The sequence below is a fragment of the Caenorhabditis remanei genome, chromosome V, assembly GCF_010183535.1.
Source record: "Caenorhabditis remanei strain PX506 chromosome V, whole genome shotgun sequence".
NCBI classification, from domain to species: domain Eukaryota; kingdom Metazoa; phylum Nematoda; class Chromadorea; order Rhabditida; family Rhabditidae; genus Caenorhabditis; species Caenorhabditis remanei.
Window position 1 is genome coordinate 18872249 of NC_071332.1, and position 21953 is coordinate 18894201.

General features: G+C 37.3%; 7 protein-coding genes across 7 annotated transcripts; 4 read left to right on the top strand and 3 right to left on the bottom strand.

The window, feature by feature from the left end:
• Positions 1-2991: 2991 nt before the first annotated feature.
• On the top strand, positions 2992-4041 carry GCK72_021140 (uncharacterized protein; the record flags this gene model as incomplete). Its single annotated transcript, XM_053734048.1, has 2 exons — positions 2992-3071; positions 3123-4041. The coding sequence occupies 2 exons, from the start codon at positions 2992-2994 to the stop codon at positions 4039-4041; spliced, it is 999 nt and encodes a 332-aa protein (XP_053582961.1).
• A 448-nt stretch (positions 4042-4489) lies between these two features.
• GCK72_021141 (uncharacterized protein) lies at positions 4490-5517 on the top strand (the record flags this gene model as incomplete). Its single annotated transcript, XM_003096353.2, has 2 exons — positions 4490-4569; positions 4614-5517. 2 exons carry the CDS (start codon positions 4490-4492, stop codon positions 5515-5517), a joined length of 984 nt encoding a protein of 327 aa, XP_003096401.2.
• Positions 5518-6233: 716 nt separating this feature from the next.
• GCK72_021142 (uncharacterized protein) lies at positions 6234-7043 on the top strand (the record flags this gene model as incomplete). The annotated part of the gene is made up of 1 exon (XM_053734049.1): positions 6234-7043. One exon carries the CDS (start codon positions 6234-6236, stop codon positions 7041-7043), a length of 810 nt encoding a protein of 269 aa, XP_053582962.1.
• Positions 7044-8258: 1215 nt separating this feature from the next.
• On the bottom strand, positions 8259-8600 carry GCK72_021143 (uncharacterized protein; the record flags this gene model as incomplete). Its single annotated transcript, XM_053734050.1, has 1 exon — positions 8259-8600. One exon carries the CDS (start codon positions 8598-8600, stop codon positions 8259-8261), a length of 342 nt encoding a protein of 113 aa, XP_053582963.1.
• An 84-nt stretch (positions 8601-8684) lies between these two features.
• GCK72_021144 (uncharacterized protein) lies at positions 8685-12724 on the bottom strand (the record flags this gene model as incomplete). The annotated part of the gene is made up of 11 exons (XM_053734051.1): positions 8685-9601; positions 9648-9752; positions 9801-9894; positions 9942-10181; positions 10228-10527; positions 10575-10724; positions 10769-10921; positions 10966-11071; positions 11120-11837; positions 11882-12246; positions 12294-12724. The coding sequence occupies 11 exons, from the start codon at positions 12722-12724 to the stop codon at positions 8685-8687; spliced, it is 3579 nt and encodes a 1192-aa protein (XP_053582964.1).
• Positions 12725-14576: 1852 nt separating this feature from the next.
• GCK72_021145 (uncharacterized protein) lies at positions 14577-16708 on the bottom strand (the record flags this gene model as incomplete). Its single annotated transcript, XM_053734052.1, has 5 exons — positions 14577-14636; positions 14685-14853; positions 14902-15021; positions 15065-15688; positions 16560-16708. The coding sequence occupies 5 exons, from the start codon at positions 16706-16708 to the stop codon at positions 14577-14579; spliced, it is 1122 nt and encodes a 373-aa protein (XP_053582965.1).
• A 1590-nt stretch (positions 16709-18298) lies between these two features.
• Positions 18299-18850, top strand: GCK72_021146 (uncharacterized protein; the record flags this gene model as incomplete). The annotated part of the gene is made up of 3 exons (XM_053734053.1): positions 18299-18357; positions 18653-18785; positions 18833-18850. 3 exons carry the CDS (start codon positions 18299-18301, stop codon positions 18848-18850), a joined length of 210 nt encoding a protein of 69 aa, XP_053582966.1.
• Between the last annotated feature and the right edge of the window lie 3103 nt (positions 18851-21953).

Consider the following 21953-nt stretch of genomic DNA (forward strand, 5'->3'; position numbering starts at 1 on the left):
GACCAGCCAGAAACTCGAACCAAAAACCTCCCAAGCGACGCACCGCAACACTGCCACTGAGCCACACACACGCTGGTGTGTTGCCACCCAGATGGTGTTTAAGTGGTGGGAAGACGCACGCTTGCTTCGACTCGACCAGTTGTCTCCTTTCAGAAACGTTCTTCAAAGTTTGGGACCCTATAACTCGGGTCAAAATCAATATTTTTTAAATCTGTTTTTTTCTCCCCCTAGATAAATTTCTTGGCTAACACATATCACAAAACCGTATTAGCCGGACAAAAGACACTCCAGAGCTAAGCGATATAAGCGAAAAACACGTTTTCTCCACAGCTCAGCTCCCACTGAACCGTTTTGGCTGAAACTTGATTTTCCATTAGATAATTCCGATTTGACCAACATATCCAAAAATCAAAACAACTTTAGTACAAAAATTTTTCAGGACAGCCAAAACAGTCCGGTTGAGGCCGACTACAGCAAGGCGTTTTTTTCTGGTTTTCTGCAGTCCACCGGCCGTACCGGGCGGGGGGTGATTCAAATCAGGAATTTGACGTTAAAAAATGATTTCTCGTCGAACAATACGTCTAGTAACCAAGTTATATGAAAAAATATCAGGTAGAACTCGAGATAATCGAGGTGAAGCAAAAAAACCGAAAAATCAAAAAACCGAAAATTCTCTCAAAATAAAAAGTTGCCTCCATTCTATCGATTATAACTCGTTTAGAAGTATGGAATCTCAAAAAGGGGGTTCTTAATAAAAAAATTGGCCTAAAATTCCCTATCGATTAAAAAAATAAAATCAAAATTTCATCGAGAATCGGAAAAGTTATTAATGGTGCAAAAGTGGGACAAAAAAATCGACATTTTTAGTCGTTTTTTTCGCCGAATTTTGAGCATTACTCTGCTCTTTTTGAATCCAGAAACATGGAATTTGACAGAAAGCAAGAAAAAGTTATTAGCTAAGAAGCTAAAAAAAAATTATCAAAAAACATAAAGTTTGAACAAAGTTACACTGGCCAAACTGAAAAACAAAATTATCTACACGCGCTTAAGCCCCGCCCACTTTTTTTGGCCCAGCCATACCTACTACCCATTGGGAAAGAAGGTGGTGGACTAGCGTCCCCCGCCTCCCGGCGGGCTCCGCAAGACGGGGCTTCGCCCCGTGCACGGTTCATGGCAAGTTTTAAATTCAAAATATTGAATTGCCTTTTAAAATTAAATTTTACTGGAAATAGTACAGAACACTGCGTTTATATCATCTGGAAACTGTTAGAGTGGTCAACGTTTAAATTATTTTTTCAAATAATTTACATTCTTTGAACAATCGTTGAAGTTTTTTTTTTCAAATATTCAAAAAAGTTCAAAAAAAGATTCACAATTTATATCTCAACAGCAATAATAACAATAAAAAAACTTTTTTTTTTAATTTTTCAAATTCGAAGTTTTGAATTTGAAAAAATCAAAAATCTTTGTCGAAATCTCAGTAGTATTGAACAGAACTGTTTGGATTATTCCCGATCCAAAAAAGCAACAAAACGATTATAAACAGGAACTTCCCATTGACTTAATTCCCTAAACTTCACGTTCTAAAGTTGTAAAAACCATTGCTGAAAGATTTGTTCTATTCGAAAATCACTTCAATCCAAAAAGTAAAATAATTCTAAAAAAGTTTAATAATAAATTTTTAAAAAGTCACTCATGAGAAGATTCGAACCATCACCTCACAGATTCTCACCCCCGCCCACTGCCACTGCGCCACCGACGCACAGAAAAACTCGGTCATTGAGGGAATAGAAAAAAGGGGAGCTCCTCGCAGCAGTACAATGACACATACAATGACAAAATTGTCAGTGTATTCGAAAAAATGTCAGTGGAGATTCAGGTTTCTCCACAGAATCGTCCGATATCAATATTTTTTGATCGGACTTTTTGGTTCCATTAGATCTCCAAAAGTTTAGATCGGTGTCAAAAATTCAGAGCGATTCAGTGAATCCTGTTCACAGGACAGCGTATAGAAAAAATCCCCACATGACCGAAAAACCACGAAAATCACAAAATCCGGTTTTTTGAAAGATTTTTCAACTAAAAGTATCTTGAATTTTACATGGTTCGATAGAGTTTTTTTTTCTACACATTTCTTTTTTTTCGGATCCTGAAATTTCTCAAATCCGGGCGAGTTACAGCCGGTGAAAGTTTTGGGCGGAAAAAGGGGGATCGATCGATAATTGTTCATTTTTCGACTGTTTTTTGAGTATAACTCGATTGCATCACTTCCAATTTAAAATCTGCTTTTTTAGTCACCTCCCCCATGCCAAGTTTCATAACTGTACCAAATTTCAAAGCTCTCGGTTCAATACAACCCGAGATATCGAGAGGAAAGTAAAAAATTCGGGAAAAAAAGTTGTCCCCCTTCTTTTATGGTCATAAATCATAATTTTCCAGATTTCCAAATAATTTTTACATGTCTCGATAGCCAGATGTTTAGAGATCTCAAGTCCGAAAAATCCCCCGGAAATGTTCAAAACTGGCGCCGTACGAAGCAGGAAACGGTGAAAATAGTGAAATTCTCAAGCCATTTTTTTGAGCGAAAAAAGTTGCTCTCACTTTTGTGCTCATAACTCTCTCCCAAGTGCTCCAAACCCACCCCCTGTTGGTCGCCACCGGCGCCCCAAGTTTTTGTATCACCTCAAAAAAGAATTTTTTGGAAAAGTTGAGAGCAAAGAGAGTTATTAAAAGAAATAAAAGCGGTCAAAATTGTGGACATTTCTGTCGACATTTTTTTTACCACAAGCTCCGCCCACTCCAAATCGGCACGCTCATACTTACGCGATTTAAGAAGAGGGGCCGACGAGAGTTAGATGTGCAGGTAGTCTCCCTATACATGCTTTTCTTCCCAGCAGGCACTTCAGCCGCGTCGCGGTCGAGCGTTGCGGTCTCCACACCACCAGACATTGATTCTTCCTCTCACTTCTATCCTCTTTCTTCCCTACCAAGATGACGACTCCGTTCCCTCTCTTACGTCTTCCAAGACTTGCATTGATTCCAGTTTTTGAGCACATGAAGCCGATTGAAATGTAAGTTTCCCTCTTTTTTTTTGTTCTATCCCTCATATTCAATCGTTTCAGAATTGCGTTCTCTCTTCTCTCCAATAAAGCAGAAAACCTGGTAAAAATGTTATGCAAAATAACTGCCGGTTCTATCGATGTGGTTGTTAGGAGTCGTTATCCTCGTATCACAATTAATTTAGGAGATGGCACATTAGTGGAGCTCAGTTTGTACACGGAGAGAGGGCCAGATGTGGGCAACAAGATGATTCAAAACAAAACGATTTCATGTGAAAAGGGGTCTCTCACTGTCGCGAAATTGGTTGAGCGAATTGCTAGCGTTACTAGTTGTGAATCGCTTGAATATGTGGAACTCAGGGGACCTCTACAACTAGAAGTGTGCAATACTCTCACTCAACTGACAGAACTCGGGACATTAGCCGTCATGGACGACTGTTCGGATAGTTTCGCAAAGAAAGCTTTTGAAATTGTCTCAACAGTTGCCACGGAGATTACATTGTACCGAATTCCGTTCGAGACCAGACATGAATTTCAGAATTTCTTGAAGAGCAATTTGAACTCTTTGTATTTTTACAGTTGTTTCTCGAAGTTCACTCTTGATGACCTTCTAGTCACAAACGCACTCAAACTGAAATTGAGACAAGTCAAGTTGAGTGCCAGAGTTATCAGCCAATTTCTTACAAATTGGTTTCACAGCAAATGCGACTCTCGACTAGAACATCTAACATTGCGCATATCTGATGTTTTCAATGAAACGAGAATTCCGGAAGTACTGAACGCTGTTCCATTTCCAAGAAACCGAGAGAGAACGTTCCGTTATTCAAAAAAGCTAGACACTTTATCAGAATCGTTTCGTGGAGGATATGATATCAAAAGAACAGATGGGAAGAAAGCCACAATTGTATTTGGAGCCTTTTACGGAGGGACGTTGTTTGATTTTTACGTTTGGCCGTGTTACTCTGTTTTTCGCTTTGTATAAAATGTAATGATTGATGCGAATATTTATCCCTTTCTTATGTCCTCCAAAGTTTTGTTATTTTGATCAAATAAAGTAATTTTTATCTTGATGACTCTGGCAAATGCTCAAACCACTTTAAGAAACTTTTTTTAGACAGATGATAGCAAACCTAGGGCTTTAATCATGCATCAAGCACGTTAAATTGGTTTTTTGAATCTTCGGAAACGGGAGCGTTCTAGAGAGGTTTGGAAAATTATCGCGCGCATAACTATCGCGCATTCTCGAGTCTGCAAACATACGAATTTCACCTTCTCACGACGAGAGTTAGATGTGCAGGTGCTCTCCCTAACGATGTTTGTTTTCCCAGAGGGCACTTCACTCGCGTCGCGGTCGTGCGTTGTGGTCTACCCCCGACACCACCAGACATTGATTCTTCCTCTCACTTCTATCCTCTTTCCTCCCTACCAAGATGACAGTTCCGTTCCCTCTCTTACGTCTTCCAAGGCTTGCATTGATTCCAGTTTTCCAAGAAATGGAGCCAATTGATGTGTAAGTTTTCCTTTCGTTATGTCCCTCATATTCAATGATTTCAGAATTGCCGTCTCTCTACTTTCCAAAAAGGTCTATAATGTGTCAAAAATCTTTCGCAAGTTGTCTGTCCGTTGCGTGAATATGATAGTAGACAACAATCACCTTTGTATCACAGTTGACTTGAGAAATGGAAAATCAGAGACCTTCTATTTCTACAAGGATAGAGTTGCGGATTTGGACGATTTAATGATTCGATACAGATGGTTTACTCACGAAAACACCGGATTATCAGCATCTCAATGGTTGGAGCGGGTTATAGATGTGACGAATTTTGAATCGCTTGAAGAACTGTATCTCTGCGGATCTCCACAACTGGAAGTGTGCGATGCTCTTGCTCGATTGACAAATCTTCGGAAATTAAGCATCATGTTCGACTGTTCCGATAGTTTTGCAAAGAGAGCTCTGGATATCCTCTCACCAGTTTCTACTAAAATTACACTGTTCAAAATTCCGTTTGAGAGCAAAGAAGAGTTTCAGAAATTTCTGAAGAGCAATTTAAGTTATTTAAATATTGAGACCAGTACTTTCCCAAATTTCCAGTTCACTCTTAAAGATCTAATAGTCACAAATGCGCTGAAATTGAATCTTAATAGTGGGAAATTAAATCTCAAAGAAATCAATCAATTCTTCAAAAATTGGATGGAAAATAAATGTGATCCAAGGCTGGAGCACTTGATAGTGTCTACATCTGAAAAAGTCAATGCAAGGAATCTTCTGGATGGATTGAATGCTGTTTTTTTCGCAAGAGACCGAAGAAGGGCGTTCCGTTATTCAAAACAATTGGACTCTTTCTCAGAATCGTTTTCTGGAGGTTATGATATAAGGAGAGCGGATGGGAAGAAAGCCACAATCACGTATGCAGGCTATTCGGGGCCGACAGTCATCAATTTCTATGTTTGGCCGTGAATGATTTGTTCTAAATGACATCATTGATTGTTTTTCCAATTATCTGGTTCTGCTAATCCTACGAAATGAATTTTTCCTTGCAAGAAATCGAGTTGTTACATGAAATCCACAACTGGGAATGGTCCAGGAAAATCCGACCCGAAAATGCATACACGTCTGTCTGTCTGGTTGTAACTATCACTTTTTTCTCATATTTTTGCAAAGACATGTACAAGAAAAACCGGAACAATTAAAGGAATACTATTCCACTTTTCCATTCATTTTCATACATATAACAAATTCCCATTCCCATACCATTCGCCAATCAGCGGGTCTTCAGGTACCAATCGCCTACCACTCTCCAATCACGCTTTACCTGTATTATTACGATGTGAGTTAGATGTCCAGGTGCTCTCCTTGAGGATGTTTGTCTTCCCAGAGCACACTTTAGCCGCGTCGCGGCCATGCGATGCGGTCTCCCCCCACCAAACATTGATTCCTCATCTCATTTGCACCCTCTCTCCATTATAGAAATGACGACTCCCTTCCCTCTCTTACGCCTACCTAGGCTTGCATTGATTCCAGTTTTTCAACAAATGGAGCAAATAGATGTGTAAGTTGTTCTATTTTTTTTTGTTCTGTCTCTCATATTCAATTGTTACAGAATTTCCGTCTCGTTACTTTCCAAAAAAGCCCATAATGTGTCAAAAATCTTTCGCAAATTATGTTTCAATTCCATGATTCTGCTAGTAGCAAGAGATTACCTTTGTATCGTTGATTGGAGAGATGAAAAATTAGTGACCCTTTGTTTCGACACGAAGGGGGTTTCGGCCCATATAAAGACTCGATACAGATGGTTTACTCACGAAAACACGGGATTAACAGCAACACAATGGGTGGAGCGGATTCTTGACGTAACAAATTGTGAATCGATTGATCATTTGGATCTCTGTGGAGATCCACAGCTAGAAACTTTTGGTCAAGAGACAAAACTCAATTTGAACACCGATTTCGGATGTTCCTATGACTTTGCAAAGAAACCTCTGGAAATCCTCTCGGCAGTTACCACAGAAGTAAAACTGTACATAATTCCATTTGAGACCAGAGAGGAATTCCAAACTTTTCTGAAGAGCAATTTAAATTATTTGAATATTCAATCCAGCACTTTCACGAAATTCAAGTTCACTCTCGATGACGTACTGATCACGAATGCGCTCAAATTAAATCTTAAACACGCAAAATTAACTCTCAAAGAACTCAATTTATTCTTCAAAAATTGGATGAGAAAGAAATGTGATTCAAGACTGGAGCACTTGATAGTGTCTGCATATGAAACAGTCAATGCAAGGAATCTTCTGGGAGGACTGAAGGCTGTTCCTTTTCCAAGAGACCGAGAGAGAAGGTTCATTTACTCTAAACAACTGGACTTTTCATCAAGGTCATTTTCTGGAGGATATGATATAAGTAGAGCGGATGGGAAGAAAGCAACAATCACGTATGCAGGCTATTCGGGGCCGACAGTCATCAATTTCTATGTTTGGCCGTGAATTTTTTGTTCTAAATGACATTGTTGATATCAAATTGTTTTTTATCTTCATATTCTTCGAGCTAATAAATGATTTGTTCTTTACGTAATTCAAGCTATAATCACTGAAAGGCAATAATTCATCTATTTTTCGGTATTCGAATATCATTTTCTGGGGAAGGCCTCCAGGTGACCGTGGAGTTATTGGACGTGACCGACATCATTGGAAAGCTGAGAAAACGCTGTTTCCTAATATAACGCATTCTCTGTAAGACTCGAGCATGCCCCCAGTGATCGTGGTCCTAGAGCCTGTATGCATGGTAGCGTTTGGAATTTTTTTTAAAAATGTACTATCGGTCATTAGTAGCCCATATGCAAAAATTTGAGCTCGGGCTCCGGGTTACGGTAGTACTGTAGGTGCTCAAAGAGCAAAAAAAAATTTTTTTCGTTTTTGTTCGTAGAACGCTGTAATTTTTGGAATAAAATAAGTATCGTTAGTGTAGTTTTTTCTCAAAATTTTAAAACTTGAAAATAAGTTTTGACCAAGATATAACAAAATTAGTCCATTTTTTCTGAAATTTTGGGAAAAACTGTAATTTTTATGGAACAAGTAGGCAATACCTTTTTACCACACTATGTTTACATGACACAACATCATTTTAGCTTTATTTTAAAAACAAAAATTTTCAAAAAATCCTATACTATTTTCAGAAAAGTTTCGATATCTGGAATTGAAAGAAACTTTTTTTGAGATAACTCTTTGATTCTTTCAGAATCAAATTGCCCATCATTTTTGGAGTATTTTTTGTACTGACACTTTATATTCAACTCTTTAACATCATTGAGAAAAATTCATTTTAAGGTATGAATTTTCTCCTAATTTTCGATTTTTTTGAAAAATTGATTTCGGAAAAATTTATATTGAATACCTTTTTACCACACTATGTTTATATGATAGAACAACACTTTAACTGTATCTTGAAAATTAAAATTTTCAAAAAATCCTATACTGTTTTCTGAAAAATTTTGATATCTGGAACTGAAAAAATTTTTTTTTGAGATAACTCAAAAATTCTTTCAGAATCAAATTGCCCATCATTTTTTAAGTATTTTTTGTATTGACACTTTATTTCCAACTCTTCCGCAACATTGAGAAAAAACTATATTAGGAATTATTCAAAGTTATTTAACAGCATTTACTTGCTCTCAAAATAATGTTTCATGAAAGACCTCAAAATTAGACATCAAAAATGTCTTTTTGCTTTTTTTCGATTTGGTCAATCAAGTTGTAGAAGTCACTATTTTCTTCACTGTTTTCATCATAAATGTCTTCTGAGTCGTCGAATTCTTTTGAATTAAGTTCCAATAACACCGATTCCAATAACTCATCGTCATCATCTGTCGCGGCTCTCTTCGATCTATCTTTTGATTTCTTCCCAGCTGAAGAGGTTTTGGGCACGTGTGTAACAGAAGCAGCTGCTGCTCTGTTAGCCGGAGTTCGAACAGATGGAGGAATAGTGGCCGGGATTTGAGTGGTCGAGTGCCCTTTGGTGTTTTCGTGCTTTGCTTCATCTTGCATCTTCTTCTTAGCAGCTATCTCTCTCGATTTCCTTCCAAATGAGTGGTACAAGTTCGAAACTTGTTTGTAGTTTAACCTTTAAGTTTAAGTATCTGATGAGAAAAGCAGTTTCCCATCTTTCTTCTGTTCACGGATCTCGGCTGCAATCAGCTTTCGATAAACTTTCAATTTTTTCTCTGATAATTCTTCGAATTTTTCCATTACAAATTTCACGACCGCTTTGTCATACTTCTTATTCACTCTTTTACTTGGTAGTGCCCAACCTTCTGGATTCGAATATGGTTCAATTCCTTTTGGGAGTTCAACTAGAGCTTCTTTTAATGAGGACGGAATTGAACTTTCTCGTAAACCTTCAATGTTTTCTGTATATCGTTCCATTGCAAAATCCAAGAGCGTTTCTCTTTCTGGCTTGATATCGTGCTTGCCAACAGACAAATGACGTTCTAAGTTTCCGTATTTTGAAAAAACGGCAGTGCACCCTTCCTCCGGGCATTCGAACACGACGGTTTCCACCGGCTTCGGGATAGGCTCCTCAACGTCTACATTCTTTTCTCCAAAAGGAATCACTGCCTCCATCTTTTTTTGTTCCTCGGCGTCATATTCTGAGCACGTTTTCGAACATTTTGCAGACTTCCAGAACGTTTCGAGATTCGGAGTCACATGTCCTCCAGATTGTTCAATGTTTAGTGTTCCTTTCGCTGCAACAAACTTCTTTGTCTCATGTACTGTTCCTTCACCAATCCATCCAAATTTTCTAGCAATCATCTTGCCATTTTTGTTGTCGAACCGGAAGTCATAAAGATTTTGAACTTCTTTGATTTCGTTTTTCCCTTCTGTAACCGTTGAGAAGTCTATTGTGCATAAGTAAGAAGACATGGCTTTTGGTATGCGCCCTTCTGTCAAGCCTAAGAACAGCTGCTCCGGGTTCTCTGCATTTTTCCCAGATGCCAACCATGTTCTAAGCTTTGTCTTGAATTCACTAGCGGCTCGGTCAGCTGCTCCTGTAAATACGTAATGAAAAAGAAGTCAAAATGGGTTTATTCAAACCTTTTCCACCCTGCGCCTCACTAAAAGTGAAACTGGCAATATCGACCTTGGTTTTTTTGGAAATCGTTGGTAGTGAAGTGATTATTTTTGTAGAGTGGTAGCATCCTAAAGTTAAATATATTGTGTCATTGTTCTTGTTTTCTTGTCTCATACCGGCATTATCGCTCCTCAGATGAACACGCAGTATGCCCGATTTTTTGAGCTCGCCTAACACGTGTTCAAGTATGAGCAGTACTGTGATTGCGTCCTGAAAATGCTATTCATAACAGTTCATCTCAGTTTCGATAAACTCACTTGCGCCTCGTGTTTCATGATGTGGACAAAATTGTGTTGACGGAAATTCCCGTTTTCATCGATGCTCAGAACGTTTGTCACATGCACACTGATACCGCTTTTCCCATAGAAATCTGATTGTGACTCACTAGCTTGCATTGGCATGATTTTCTGAGCCCAGTCAAGAGTCAACAATGCATCGCCTTTTTGTAACGCATCCACAATTTTCTGACGAACATTATTTGAATGTTTATTTCGAACCTGAAAAAAATAAATGAAACTTAACTTCTTTGGCTTCAGATTCTACCTGGTGTTTCTTCAGTTCAATAACATTTGTTTCGGCTGTTTCTATGTCGCTCAACATGACGGTCAATTCCGTTTCACATTTGATATTTTCGTCTTTGGTCTTCCGAAGGCTTTTTTCTTTTGCCTGTTTCAGCAGTTGTTCCACCGTTTTTTTTAGATCATCAAAAATATCTCTTACTGATTGACACCTTTCACAGAAGTTTTCCTTGTGATCGTGAGAAGATTTTCCTTCTTGACAACCAGATGCATACTTGGAATTACCAGAGTCGGATAATGCAAACTGAATGCAATGATCTGATATCTGTAGAACAAAGAAATGTGCTCGTAGGTAGAAATCATTAGTCTCACTTTCGACTCAAATTTAAGATGTAATTTGAAATCGGTTTGCAAATACAGCTTTGCTTCATGAAGGCGTTTGTCAAAATCCTTTTCTGTTTGAGCGTCAATATAGCCGGATGTCATCATTTTTTTCACATGCTGGGAAATCGTTTCAAAGGACTGTAAAGTTTAAGTTAAGTTGATTGTAATTTTTAGATTCTTACGTCAAGAGCATCGCTTATAAAATAATCAACACATTCTAAAGCTTCCCTTTTGGTAGCTTTGCACTTTTCCAATATTTTGAACAAAGTGCTTCGGCTCATCAACTGTGATTCTTCATTCGCTTCCGTTTTCATTGAGATATACATCTCGACAATCTGTAATTTTATTTTCTTAAGTCCATGACTAACTTTCAACTCACTTCAATAGCTCTAACATTTCGAAGAGAATTGGAAACATCTAGTTTGGATCCATCTGACTTTGTGAGAGTTCTTCGTCCATATGGCAAATCAGAACGAATTAACGGGCTGAAAGTTGAAATTGATTTATTTCATATTTTTGCTAGATTGTTTTACCTGGTGATGAAGTCAATGAAAGCAACGACATTCTCTTTGACATACTTTTGCCGTATGGAAGAAGTGTACGGCGTTCGGTTCAACAAAACGCTATACTGACGTGACTTAGTATACTCGTATCGGGTTATACCAGGAAAATACTTCAAGATAGTGGAGTATGGCAAAATGGATGTGACTAATGACAGGAGGCTTCTTCTTTCTTTACGAGTTATGACTTTAGAATACTCAGTTACAATGCTCTCCATCAATTCTTCGAATAAGCGCGATCTTATTGTTGTCCATCTGTTTCCATCCAAATCCAACATTAACTCGTACAGTTCTTCACTACTTCCTGGAGCTAAAAGTTCCAGTGCTTCAGTCATCACCTGCTTCATAGCAACTGCCTTTCTTCGCTTAGTTCTACGATTCAACTGAGAAAACGACTTTCGGGGTTGTATTTTTTTTAATCCGAGCGAATCCAACCATTCATAAAATTTCGAATTGCACACTTGTTTTTCATCTTTGTTGATTGGATAATAAGCCAAGCTATCTTCATCAGTCTCATCATTTTCATCTACTTCCATCAAGTCATCCCGGCTACATGATTGTGACTCGTCCTGATACTTGGACACAGCAGAAATTAAACGTTTCGAAACAGGTGCGTCAATCGATACTGATGTTTCCAATAAGCTGACACATTCAGCAACAGAAACAAAATCTTTATGAGGCTTGCAGAGAGCTAAAATATTTTTAATTTGAAAATCCCTTTTTCTAAATACTTACGAGTTCCAACATGTACATGTACGTGGTGTTCTTCGAGAATCCGTTTTGCTTCGTTCCGTGATAAAAAACAATGGCCTACTTTAGGTGTTGCTACAGTTGAATGAGGGCTGACTACTGATGGCAATCCGCACTTTAATTGATGATTTTCTTTCACTTGCCGGATGTGTTGGCCAAGATGCCAGGTGTTCCAATCGGATATTAATTCTTTCCGGTGGTGATCACAAACAATTCGGTTTCCGACTTCCTCATTAGTTACTGGGTTGTCAAAATCATGATACTCAGCTGCACCTCTTGCTGCCATTAGATCCATTTCATTTTGAGCTTCATGCATTCTTCCTTGATAAGTACCCACCAAAGTGTTCCATCTAAATCGAATAATGTAAAATAAATTCACTTCTAAAAGTCTGCTTACTTCACTAAATTGCCACCGCATTCAGTTGAAACTTTTGTGTAAGAATCTCTTTCAGTTTTTTCTAACTGACCCGTTCTTATTTCAGAAAAATAACAGCGAATTGATGTGGATGGTTGCGTGTTCAGCGGGGCAGAATTAGTTGGTGACGGAGTAGAAGTAGACAGTGATGTAGTAGTACTACTTTGTAGTCCACCGGGACTCTCAGTTTTTTTCTTTTTCGGAGGGACACCATCACTGGGGAAACCAAACGTACACACAATGATCATGAAAATAAGAGAAAAATTCATGATGCAAGGTAGACAATGAACGACTGTGAGACTTTTTTCAAACTGCTGTCGTTCCTCATCCTCTTCGTCAGCTGTCGACTCAAAGGGAGAGAGAGCAATAATATCATCTTTCTTCTTTTTCACTCCTCCAGTGATTGAAGACATACACAAATTTAACATGTATAATATTCTTTAGAGAACCATACATTTGTGAAAACTATCATAAAATCAAAAGAAAAATCAATGTAAATATTTTCAGACATGTACATAAACGCGCAGAAAAAACAAATACAGTTGGAAAATCTAATTTTTAAATATATTCGAAAATATACAGATATCGAAATGTTTCAGGAAATAGTATAGGATTTTTTGAAAATTTTTGTTTTTAAAAGAAAGATAAATTGATGTTGTCTCATGTGAACATAGTGTGGTGAAAAGGTATCCATTATAAATATTACAAAAATCAATTTTTGAAAAAAATCGAAAATTACAAAAAAATTCATATATAAAAATGAATTTTTCTCAATGTTGCGGAAGAGTTGGAAATAAAGTGTCAATACAAAAAATACTTAAAAAATGATGGGCAATTTGATTCTGAAAGAATTTTTGAGTTATCTCAAAAAAAATTTTTTTCAGTTCCAGATATCAAAATTTTTCAGAAAACAGTATAGGATTTTTTGAAAATTTTAATTTTCAAAATACAGTTAAAGTGTTGTTCTATCATATAAACATAGTGTGGTAAAAAGGTATTCAATATAAATTTTTCCAAAATCAATTTTTCAAAAAAATCGAAAATTAGGAGAAAATTCATACCTTAAAATGAATTTTTCTCAATGATGTTAAAGAGTTGAATATAAAGTGTCAGTACAAAAAATACTCCAAAAATGATGGGCAATTTGATTCTGAAAGAATCAAAGAGTTATCTCAAAAAAAGTTTTTTTCAATTCCAGATATCGAAACTTTTCTGAAAATAGTGTAGGATTTTTTGAAAATTTTTGTTTTTAAAATAAAGCTAAAATGATGTTGTGTCATGTAAACATAGTGTGGTAAAAAGGTATTGCCTACTTGTTCCATAAAAATTACAGTTTTTCCCAAAATTTCAGAAAAAATGGACTAATTTTGTTATATTTTGGTCAAAACTTATTTTCATGTTTTAAAATTTTGAGAAAAAACTACACTAACGATACTTATTTTATTCCAAAAATTACAGCGTTCTACGAACAAAAACGAAAAAAAAATTTTTTTGCTCTTTGAGCACCTACAGTACTACCGTAACCCGGAGCCCGAGCTCAAATTTTTGCATATGGGCTACTCATGACCAATAGTATACGTTTTTATAAAAATCTCGCCCTAGGGCACACGTTGCTCGAGTCTTACATATGGGGTTCTTATCAAGATGACCTTTCACAGAAAAAATGGGAACAAAAAAAAGAAAGTCAGGGTACGTAAACAATTTAAACGGTTCAGTTTTTGTAGTTTCACGGTTTTAATTATTCTATATTGTATATTTTTATAGAGAAATGAACACGTATCTTGTAATTCAATAAAACAACTCTGATCTATTGCACGGAACCTTATAGTTACAAAAGTCTGATTGTGCGCAGCGAGTATCGAGTAATGCGCCAGGGACTAGACAGGCGCGTTTCCCGTTCCAATTTTACAGTTTTTTAAATTTATTTTGCACTGGAAATTCAGACAAACACGAATAAAAGTTTTGAAAAGATTTTTTCTGCAGTTTAATTTGAAATAAATTGAAACAACTGCACGAGAAATGCGTCATTATTGTTGCTTGCGCATCGAAACTGTAGGGTCCCGTGTATTGGTTAAAAAAAATAGAAGCACGACACGAGTGTTACAAGTGCGCTCTACTGAAACCATAGAAAGTGAGCTCGAAATTGAGAAACTCTCGAAAATGAGAAACAGAGAAAAAGAGACGTGTTTCAAGGGTAAATCGATGGAGTTGTTAGAACTGTGCTGAGCTAATATGTCCTTCACTGAAATCACCCACAAAAATCAATCAATAAGAATTATGATTTGTAGGAGTGAATCCAGTTGAAGCTTCGACGTTTCGATGACTCTGAAACCTCTACTTTTCATCAATTTCGGTATTTTTTCCCTAACTCACCGAGACCTCATTACTAATACTCATGTCCTTCTTCTTTATCCTTAACACTCTTTTCACCACTTCCTGATATTGAGACGACAAAAAATAACATAAGAAGAATTGAGGAATCGAGTTGATTGCTGATAAGACGTGAAAGAAATCAGAGAACATCAATTTAAATGTGATAATTCTGGAAAAAGTTAAATTTTTAAAAGTTGAAACATCTACTCTGATCTACCTGTTTTGCTCGTTATAGGGAACAAATTCATCCAAATAATCTTCAAGAGAAGCAAAAAAATCAGAAATAAAAAAAAGAATCGACATAGTCAGTATCAGTTTGGTAGTAGATTTGATTGACCTGGAAAGGACATCTGGACATTTCTCAACACAGACAGACTCACTTTTCACTCAAGCTACTCCTCGTATTCTGAATTCTCTTTGCTGCTTTTCGAATTGCCATTATCAAAGAAATAGACAACAAAAAATGAGAGATAGGTTTGAAAACCGAGATAAACCTTAGCCCCCTTGCAGTACTATAGAACAAATAGTTGGAAGCTCGTTCCTCTTTAGTATACTGTACTTCCTCCATCGTCAAATTATCCCATCTCTCCAATCGGACAGGGAGTAGACACAAATCACTATCGGTTTTCAGATGATGAGCGTACCGGCCGATTTCTCCCCAAAAGTTGGCAAAGATAGTGAAGAAAATGGTATAATAGATGATTGTCTTCGCGGTGGATGTAGTTTCAGCAAGTTGATGAGCAATGCTACTCATGGGGTATAAGATGAGAAGGGTTCGAAAGAAAGCCAGGGTGATTGTGAGCCACGAGGCAATACTGGTGGCCACTCGGTGAAAAAAATCACGAAAAAGTTCGAGTGATGTCATAGCGAAGCTATCATAACCGAAGCAGTAATTGATACGTTGATAGTCTTTGATTTGTTTGAAATCGGAGAGAATCGAGGTTATGTTTCGGATGATGTCAGAAGAGCAGATGCCGAGGATGAGGATGAAGATGGCATTGGATCTGGAATGATCAGAAGTATATCAAGTTAGGTTGTCATAGTTTGACATCACACGGGGTTAGTGTTAGTGGTACATATCGTGAGGATGCCAAAGATCACTTTTGAAAAATCACGGTGAGATGTGCGGAAGTATGGGCGGAAGTACAGTACCATGCAGTAAGATATACAATTTGGCATTTTTCAGTTGAAAATGACCAACTTTGAGAGAGTGATACGGTATCACTGATTGTCCCACAAAGTAAATTATGTATAAACTATACAGAACAAAGGTAGTGCTTCATTTTTGTGGTTGACAACACTTTTGTAAAGGGACTCCTTAAAAAGGTATATACCGACAAAGTAATTTCTATCTCAAATAGTCCCAGTGCAAAATAGTGCGATTTTTGAGCTGTCCCCTTAAAATGACCATAACTCTCTAGGGAGTGTTTGTACAAAAAAGTTGTCAACCACAAAAATGAAGCTCTACCTTTATTCTGTGTGTTTTATACATTATTTACATTGTATGACAATCAGTGGTACCGTAACACCTTCTCAAAATTGGTTATTTTCAACTGATAAAGGCCAAATTGTATATCTTACTACACGGTACTGTAAGACAAAAGTGAAATAGTTTCGACAATGTGAAACTGACGGCAAAACCAAGTTAATTAGTTGTGTTAAAGGTTTAATTACAAAAATCCGCGCGTTTTTGGGGGGAATTCAAAAAAGTTTAATTTCAAAAGTTTAACACTCTCTCCTAAAAATGCGCAGGTCTCACAGGGAAACCTAGAAAAAGAAATGGCCACTTTGGACACCATTTCCTTGGGGGCTTTCCGCGGAAAAGTTACTTTGGACGCAGCATTAACTCCTACTACAGGAAAATCTATTACTCACCTCAACTCTTTCCTAACCAAAATCGAAAAATGAACCAAACACAATAAGAACGCCAGAATCGACAAACAGATATCAACTTTCCGTATCTTATCAGTCACAATAGTTGTAGCAATGAGAAGTGTCAATATAGTTTCATTAACTTCATTCATCCTCGGTTCAAACTAGACACACTCTTCGGTTATTGAATTGGAAAAAATTATGAAACAAAATTTCTGAGAGGAGAGACTAACATATAATTTTACTACTAGACAAGATTAAAATGACATTTAGAGCAAGTGGGTGTGACCCGAGTGCACTAAAACATTTATGATTACTTTTGGATTTTTGATCAAAGTGAGAAATGTCCACAGGGGAAGATAAACTGCACGAAGCTCAAAAATATGTGCTCCTTTATCTCCCTCCATACCGACTACTGTGTATGATACTCCCCCCAATTGGAATCCTTTTCAACCTTTTCCATATCAAAGTTCTCCTCCAAAAGCAACTGCGCTCTACCGCACTTTTCAGATTCTTATTGGCTACCAGTCTCTGTGATTTCACCTATTTATTGGTTCAATTTATTGAGGAATTCTTCATTTTTTACCTTCGAGTCAAATTTTTCAAATTGAATTCAAGATTTTGTGACGGCTACGACTCTTATGAAATGCTAGTCCTAAGACTTGCTCTAATCACAATCCGCCGTGCTTCCTCCACTGCTATCATTCTTCTTTGCCTTGGTTTAGGAGCTTACCAAATTTCAAAATTGATATTTTCTGCGGATTTATTCCAAGACAAACCTCCTAAACACTTTGTGAAGCTATTCTCCTGGACCGCAATTTTTTCTCTAGTCTTGCAATATTTCATATTTTTCTACAGTGCTTTTATTTATGAAAACCAGGATTGCTTTGGATCAAAGCGGAAAAATATCGAGAAGCAGTACTCGTATATTTTTGTAAACAATGGAGATCTTGTTATTGGATTTTCAAGTTTAATGCTGGCTATAAACGTTATTCATCCTATTGTCTCTGTGCTAGTTATGTATTATCTGTTGAAGTGTACAAAGAAGGCGGAGGACAGGTTTGTGTGGACATCTGGCCCAACATACAGTACCGTGCAGTGAGATATACAATTTGGTCTTTTTTCAGCTGAAAATGATTAGAGGGTGTTACGGTATAGTCCTACAAAGTAAATGTATAAACCATACAGAACAAAAGTAGAGCTTTATTTTTGCAGTTGAAAAGTTTTTTGTAATCAGGGATACCGTAATACCCTCTCAAAGTTGGTAATATTCATACTTGCAAACCGGGCCGAAACGGGCCGACACGGGCCGGCTTGTAACTCTCTTCAAACTCAATATTCTCAGCTGATACCAACATGTAGATTTTGGCAAGTTCTATGTCTATGACCTACTACGGGCCGGATGGCAAATCGGTAATGGGCCGCGGGCCGGGCTGGAATGGCTTTTTGTTTTCACGGCCCGCGGCATATTAACGAATAGCCATCCGGCCCGTTGTTGGTTACGGACATAGAACTCGTCGAGATCTACATTTTGGTATATTTTTCAGTTCATAGAATTAAGCTTAACGCAATTTACGCGCCGGCCCGGTTTGCAAGTATGGTAATTTTCAGCTGAAAAGGCAAAATTGTATATCTTACTGCACGGTACTGTACCTACAAAAAAAGAAGTTTCCAGAACTACTATCAAAATTATTTTCTTGTGTTTACTTTTCATTTTCCTCAACTCTCTAACTGATATTTGTATGGCTCTTATCGGATATTCTTCCCTATTTTTCGATGCGCTAGTCGATGCTGAATCTATGTACGTAAGATGCAGATTTGACGTTTCGCAACCATGAAATTTGATATTTTCAAATTGAAAAACTCAAAAGTTGCGAAATGGCCAGTAGCACAGCAGTGCGAGGCGTAAGGTCGCGGAAACGCGCTCCGTCGCACAAGGGTTGGTACGGTGCCAAATTCAAATTTCACGTTTATTTGTTTTATCTTACAATATAAACCGCGACGCGCACGCAACGCGACTAGAAAATTTCAAATCTGCTCGTTTGAACCTTACGCCTCGCATCCCTGTGGCAAATAACTTCACAATCCTGTTTCAGAGCAATCTTCGTTGTTCTACAAGGGGTTCTGACAGGCGTTTTGACCTTGTTCACCACCTCCATCAGATGGATTCTTTGCATTTTGTTGTCTTCTGAGTACCGAAAGTTTGCGTTGGGGAAGAATAGGAATACGGTAAGGAATATGATAAAATACTTTTTGAAAAAGAAATCGTATTGCAGGTTGGTGTTCCAAACTAATTGATTTACACACTTCTAATTTTTCTCAATTTATTAATTACTTTCGAGAGTTCTCAGAGTACGTTTCCAATAAAAAGTGGACGGAGCTCCAATGTTTGGTGTCTTAACTCAAATGTTATCATGAAAGTCCTAAATAAAACTTCTGTCTAATTTTCCAAAAGCTATTTACTCGCATGTCCAAAACATGTTATTAAAAGCAGACTTGTCAAAAATCGGGCCGAGATTTTTCTTGACCGGGCCGGGCCGGGCCGAAATTCCTCTTGGCCCGGCCCGGCCCGGTCGGCCCGGATTCAAAAATGGGTACCTATTTTTACCAATTTTTTTTTGAAATTTTTCGAAAAAAAAGAGTAAAAATGCTTAAATTATCATACATATTCCCATTTTGATTCAACTTTAAATGTTTATTCGAAAACTATACTTTTTTCAAAAAATTTCAAAAATTTTCCAAAATTTTCCAAAAAAACATCAAATTTTCAGAAATGTTTCAAAAACTGTTTCAAAACGGGCCGAGCGGGCCGGGCCGGGCTACGGGCGGGGCCGGGCCGAGATTTTTCCTGATTTTGGCCCGGCCCGGCCCGGCCCGTGACAAGTCTGATTAAAAGCAAGAATTGAGTTTCGAAGATTAAAAATCTGGAAACTTCCCGACTCAATATTTTTCTTACTTCCAGCTGAGTCTAAACAATGATTTATAAGTGTCTAGACTCAGACCAGTATAACAAAAAGTGAATATCGCTGACTGAGTAGCACAGGATCTGTCTGGGTTAATCGCGCTCCACTAGACTTGAAAATTTAATAGCACAACACGCTCCTTACAACCGCGCTCTAGCGAAATCGAAAAAATACTAGTGGGCGAAATTGAGAGCATCAGAGAAAGAGAGAAATTTAAAAAGGGCATTTTGGTAGAGCGCAGTTGTAATAGCTGTGTTTTAACGGTTTAAATTCGATGTTTTAATGTTGATATACACACTTTTAATTACTCTTAATTAACTAGTTCTGAGAGTTCTTTGAAGTTTTCGATGAAAAGTGTGCGGCGCTCCAATGTTTGCTGTCTTAAAATGAGTTTTGAAGTAAAGTCGAGGTCTCCATTTAGAATTTACAGAAAATTGTTTTAGCATGAATAAATTGATGATGCGCAAAACAACTAAGCTAGTGACATTTGTGAATTAGACATTTTTTGACATAGACCTCGCTGACTGTGCAGGTCTAACGCTCTGTGATTTAAAAAAAACTCATTATTTCACAAAAACAAAAATTAACAAATCTTATTAACAGTAATAAAACTTCTATAAATTTCAAAAACAAGAAATCCATCAACTCCGTCTATCAGGTGACGATAAGTCATGTGCCAGTGATTTTCATCGGGATGGGCGGTTCCGAGAGCTCTTCCAACGCTGACAACATCAAAATCTCTATCACCGGATAGAATGCAACAGGTTTTGAAATTGGCAGATTTGGAGAGTGCCTGAATTAAAATTTGAATAAAAGTTGTCAACGGAGCGTACTTACATCTCTCAAGCGGACAATTCTCGAAGCGGAAATCGAAATAATTCGAATTTCGAAAGAATCGAAATGATGGAAATAGTCGAGATGAGTGGAATCGAAAACTCCAAAATCTCGAAGTGACACATTTTTCACTTTTCTGAAATGCTCTATTTCGAAAAACGAGTGAACTCTTCCATCGTGCTCTGAACATTGTATCTCGAAATTTCCCAACTTTTTCGAATCGAAAAACTTCAAAATCGATGAGGCTTGAGATGTATAAAACGTTTTAATATAAACAGATTTTGCCAAGAATATCGATTTTTTGAAAATCGAATGAAACAATTCGACATCTTTCTTTTCACTTATCGAGTTCAGATGTAATCTGATTTCTTGAATTTCCGCATTTTCAGAAAACAATTTCAATTCTTCGAATGCGTCTATCAGGTGGTCAGTTTTATTGAATATTTGATCAATTCCATCCGCGCTCAAATCTACATAACCGTCTCCAACAAGGATGGTGAGACGATAAAATTCAATTTTAGACGATGGTGGTGTCTTAGGGGGCGGATCCGGATTTTCTCTGAAATCTACAATTTATATTCGAATAGTTTCTGAGAACTCACTTTTTCTTATTCCCAGCATTCCAATAAATCTCAAAATCTTCCATTTTCACAAAATCACTTTTAATTGTATCGCAAAAGTTCTTGTGAGCTTCGACGAATGAACTAGACTGAGCATTTTCGTATAGAATACATGCACGAAGAGCTGTCGGATCATTCTTCAGAATATCGACCAATTTTTGACTTTTTGACATTCTGAAAATAGAAAAATAATTATTTTCAACGGAAATTAGCTGAAATACCCTCTATTATAGTTAATATCCAAATTTCCGCGGAGAAATTGAGAGAAATAATAGCTGAAACTTTCGTAGTCGACCGAATCGTTTCCGAACACTGCACAGAACTTTTGATAGGCTTCTTGACAAGAATTTCGTTTGTGAAATTGATAAATTATACAAGCACCGATAGCAGTTGGATTATTCTTCGGAATTTCCATAGTTTCTCTGAAAAATTGGACTTAATTGTAATTAAAATCATTAAAATGAAAGAATGTGAGAATTGAGACTGAGCAATTTGCGTGTTTGTGTGGGGCATTGTCCGCAAACACCAATGCGGACTATATGAAGTACAGTACCCTGGGAATAAATGAGATAAGCTATTATTTAACAGTGTTGTCGGGAATTCCGATTTCCGGATAAGAAAACGTTCACTTCCCGATATCTCTACTATTTAACAAATGTGTTTATTCTTGAGAACAATGTGTTAACAAAAAGTAACAGAAAAATATAGCTAATTATTATCGATAGTCGCGGAAACAGTGTATTCTGTGATGTTCATAATGAGTAATTTGTCAGAATTCGGAATCGGATGATGACAAGTGATTCGTCCGGAGTTGTCATATTCGATTCCGAGAGCAGTTCCAATTTCAGAGAGATTCCTGAAACGGCGCAGTGAAATGTTGGCTCTTCTTAGATTGACGAACTGTGAGAGACTCTGAAAACATATCGGTAGATTTTAGAAGGAAATAAGTATCAACTCACATCTCGAATGATAATAATCTC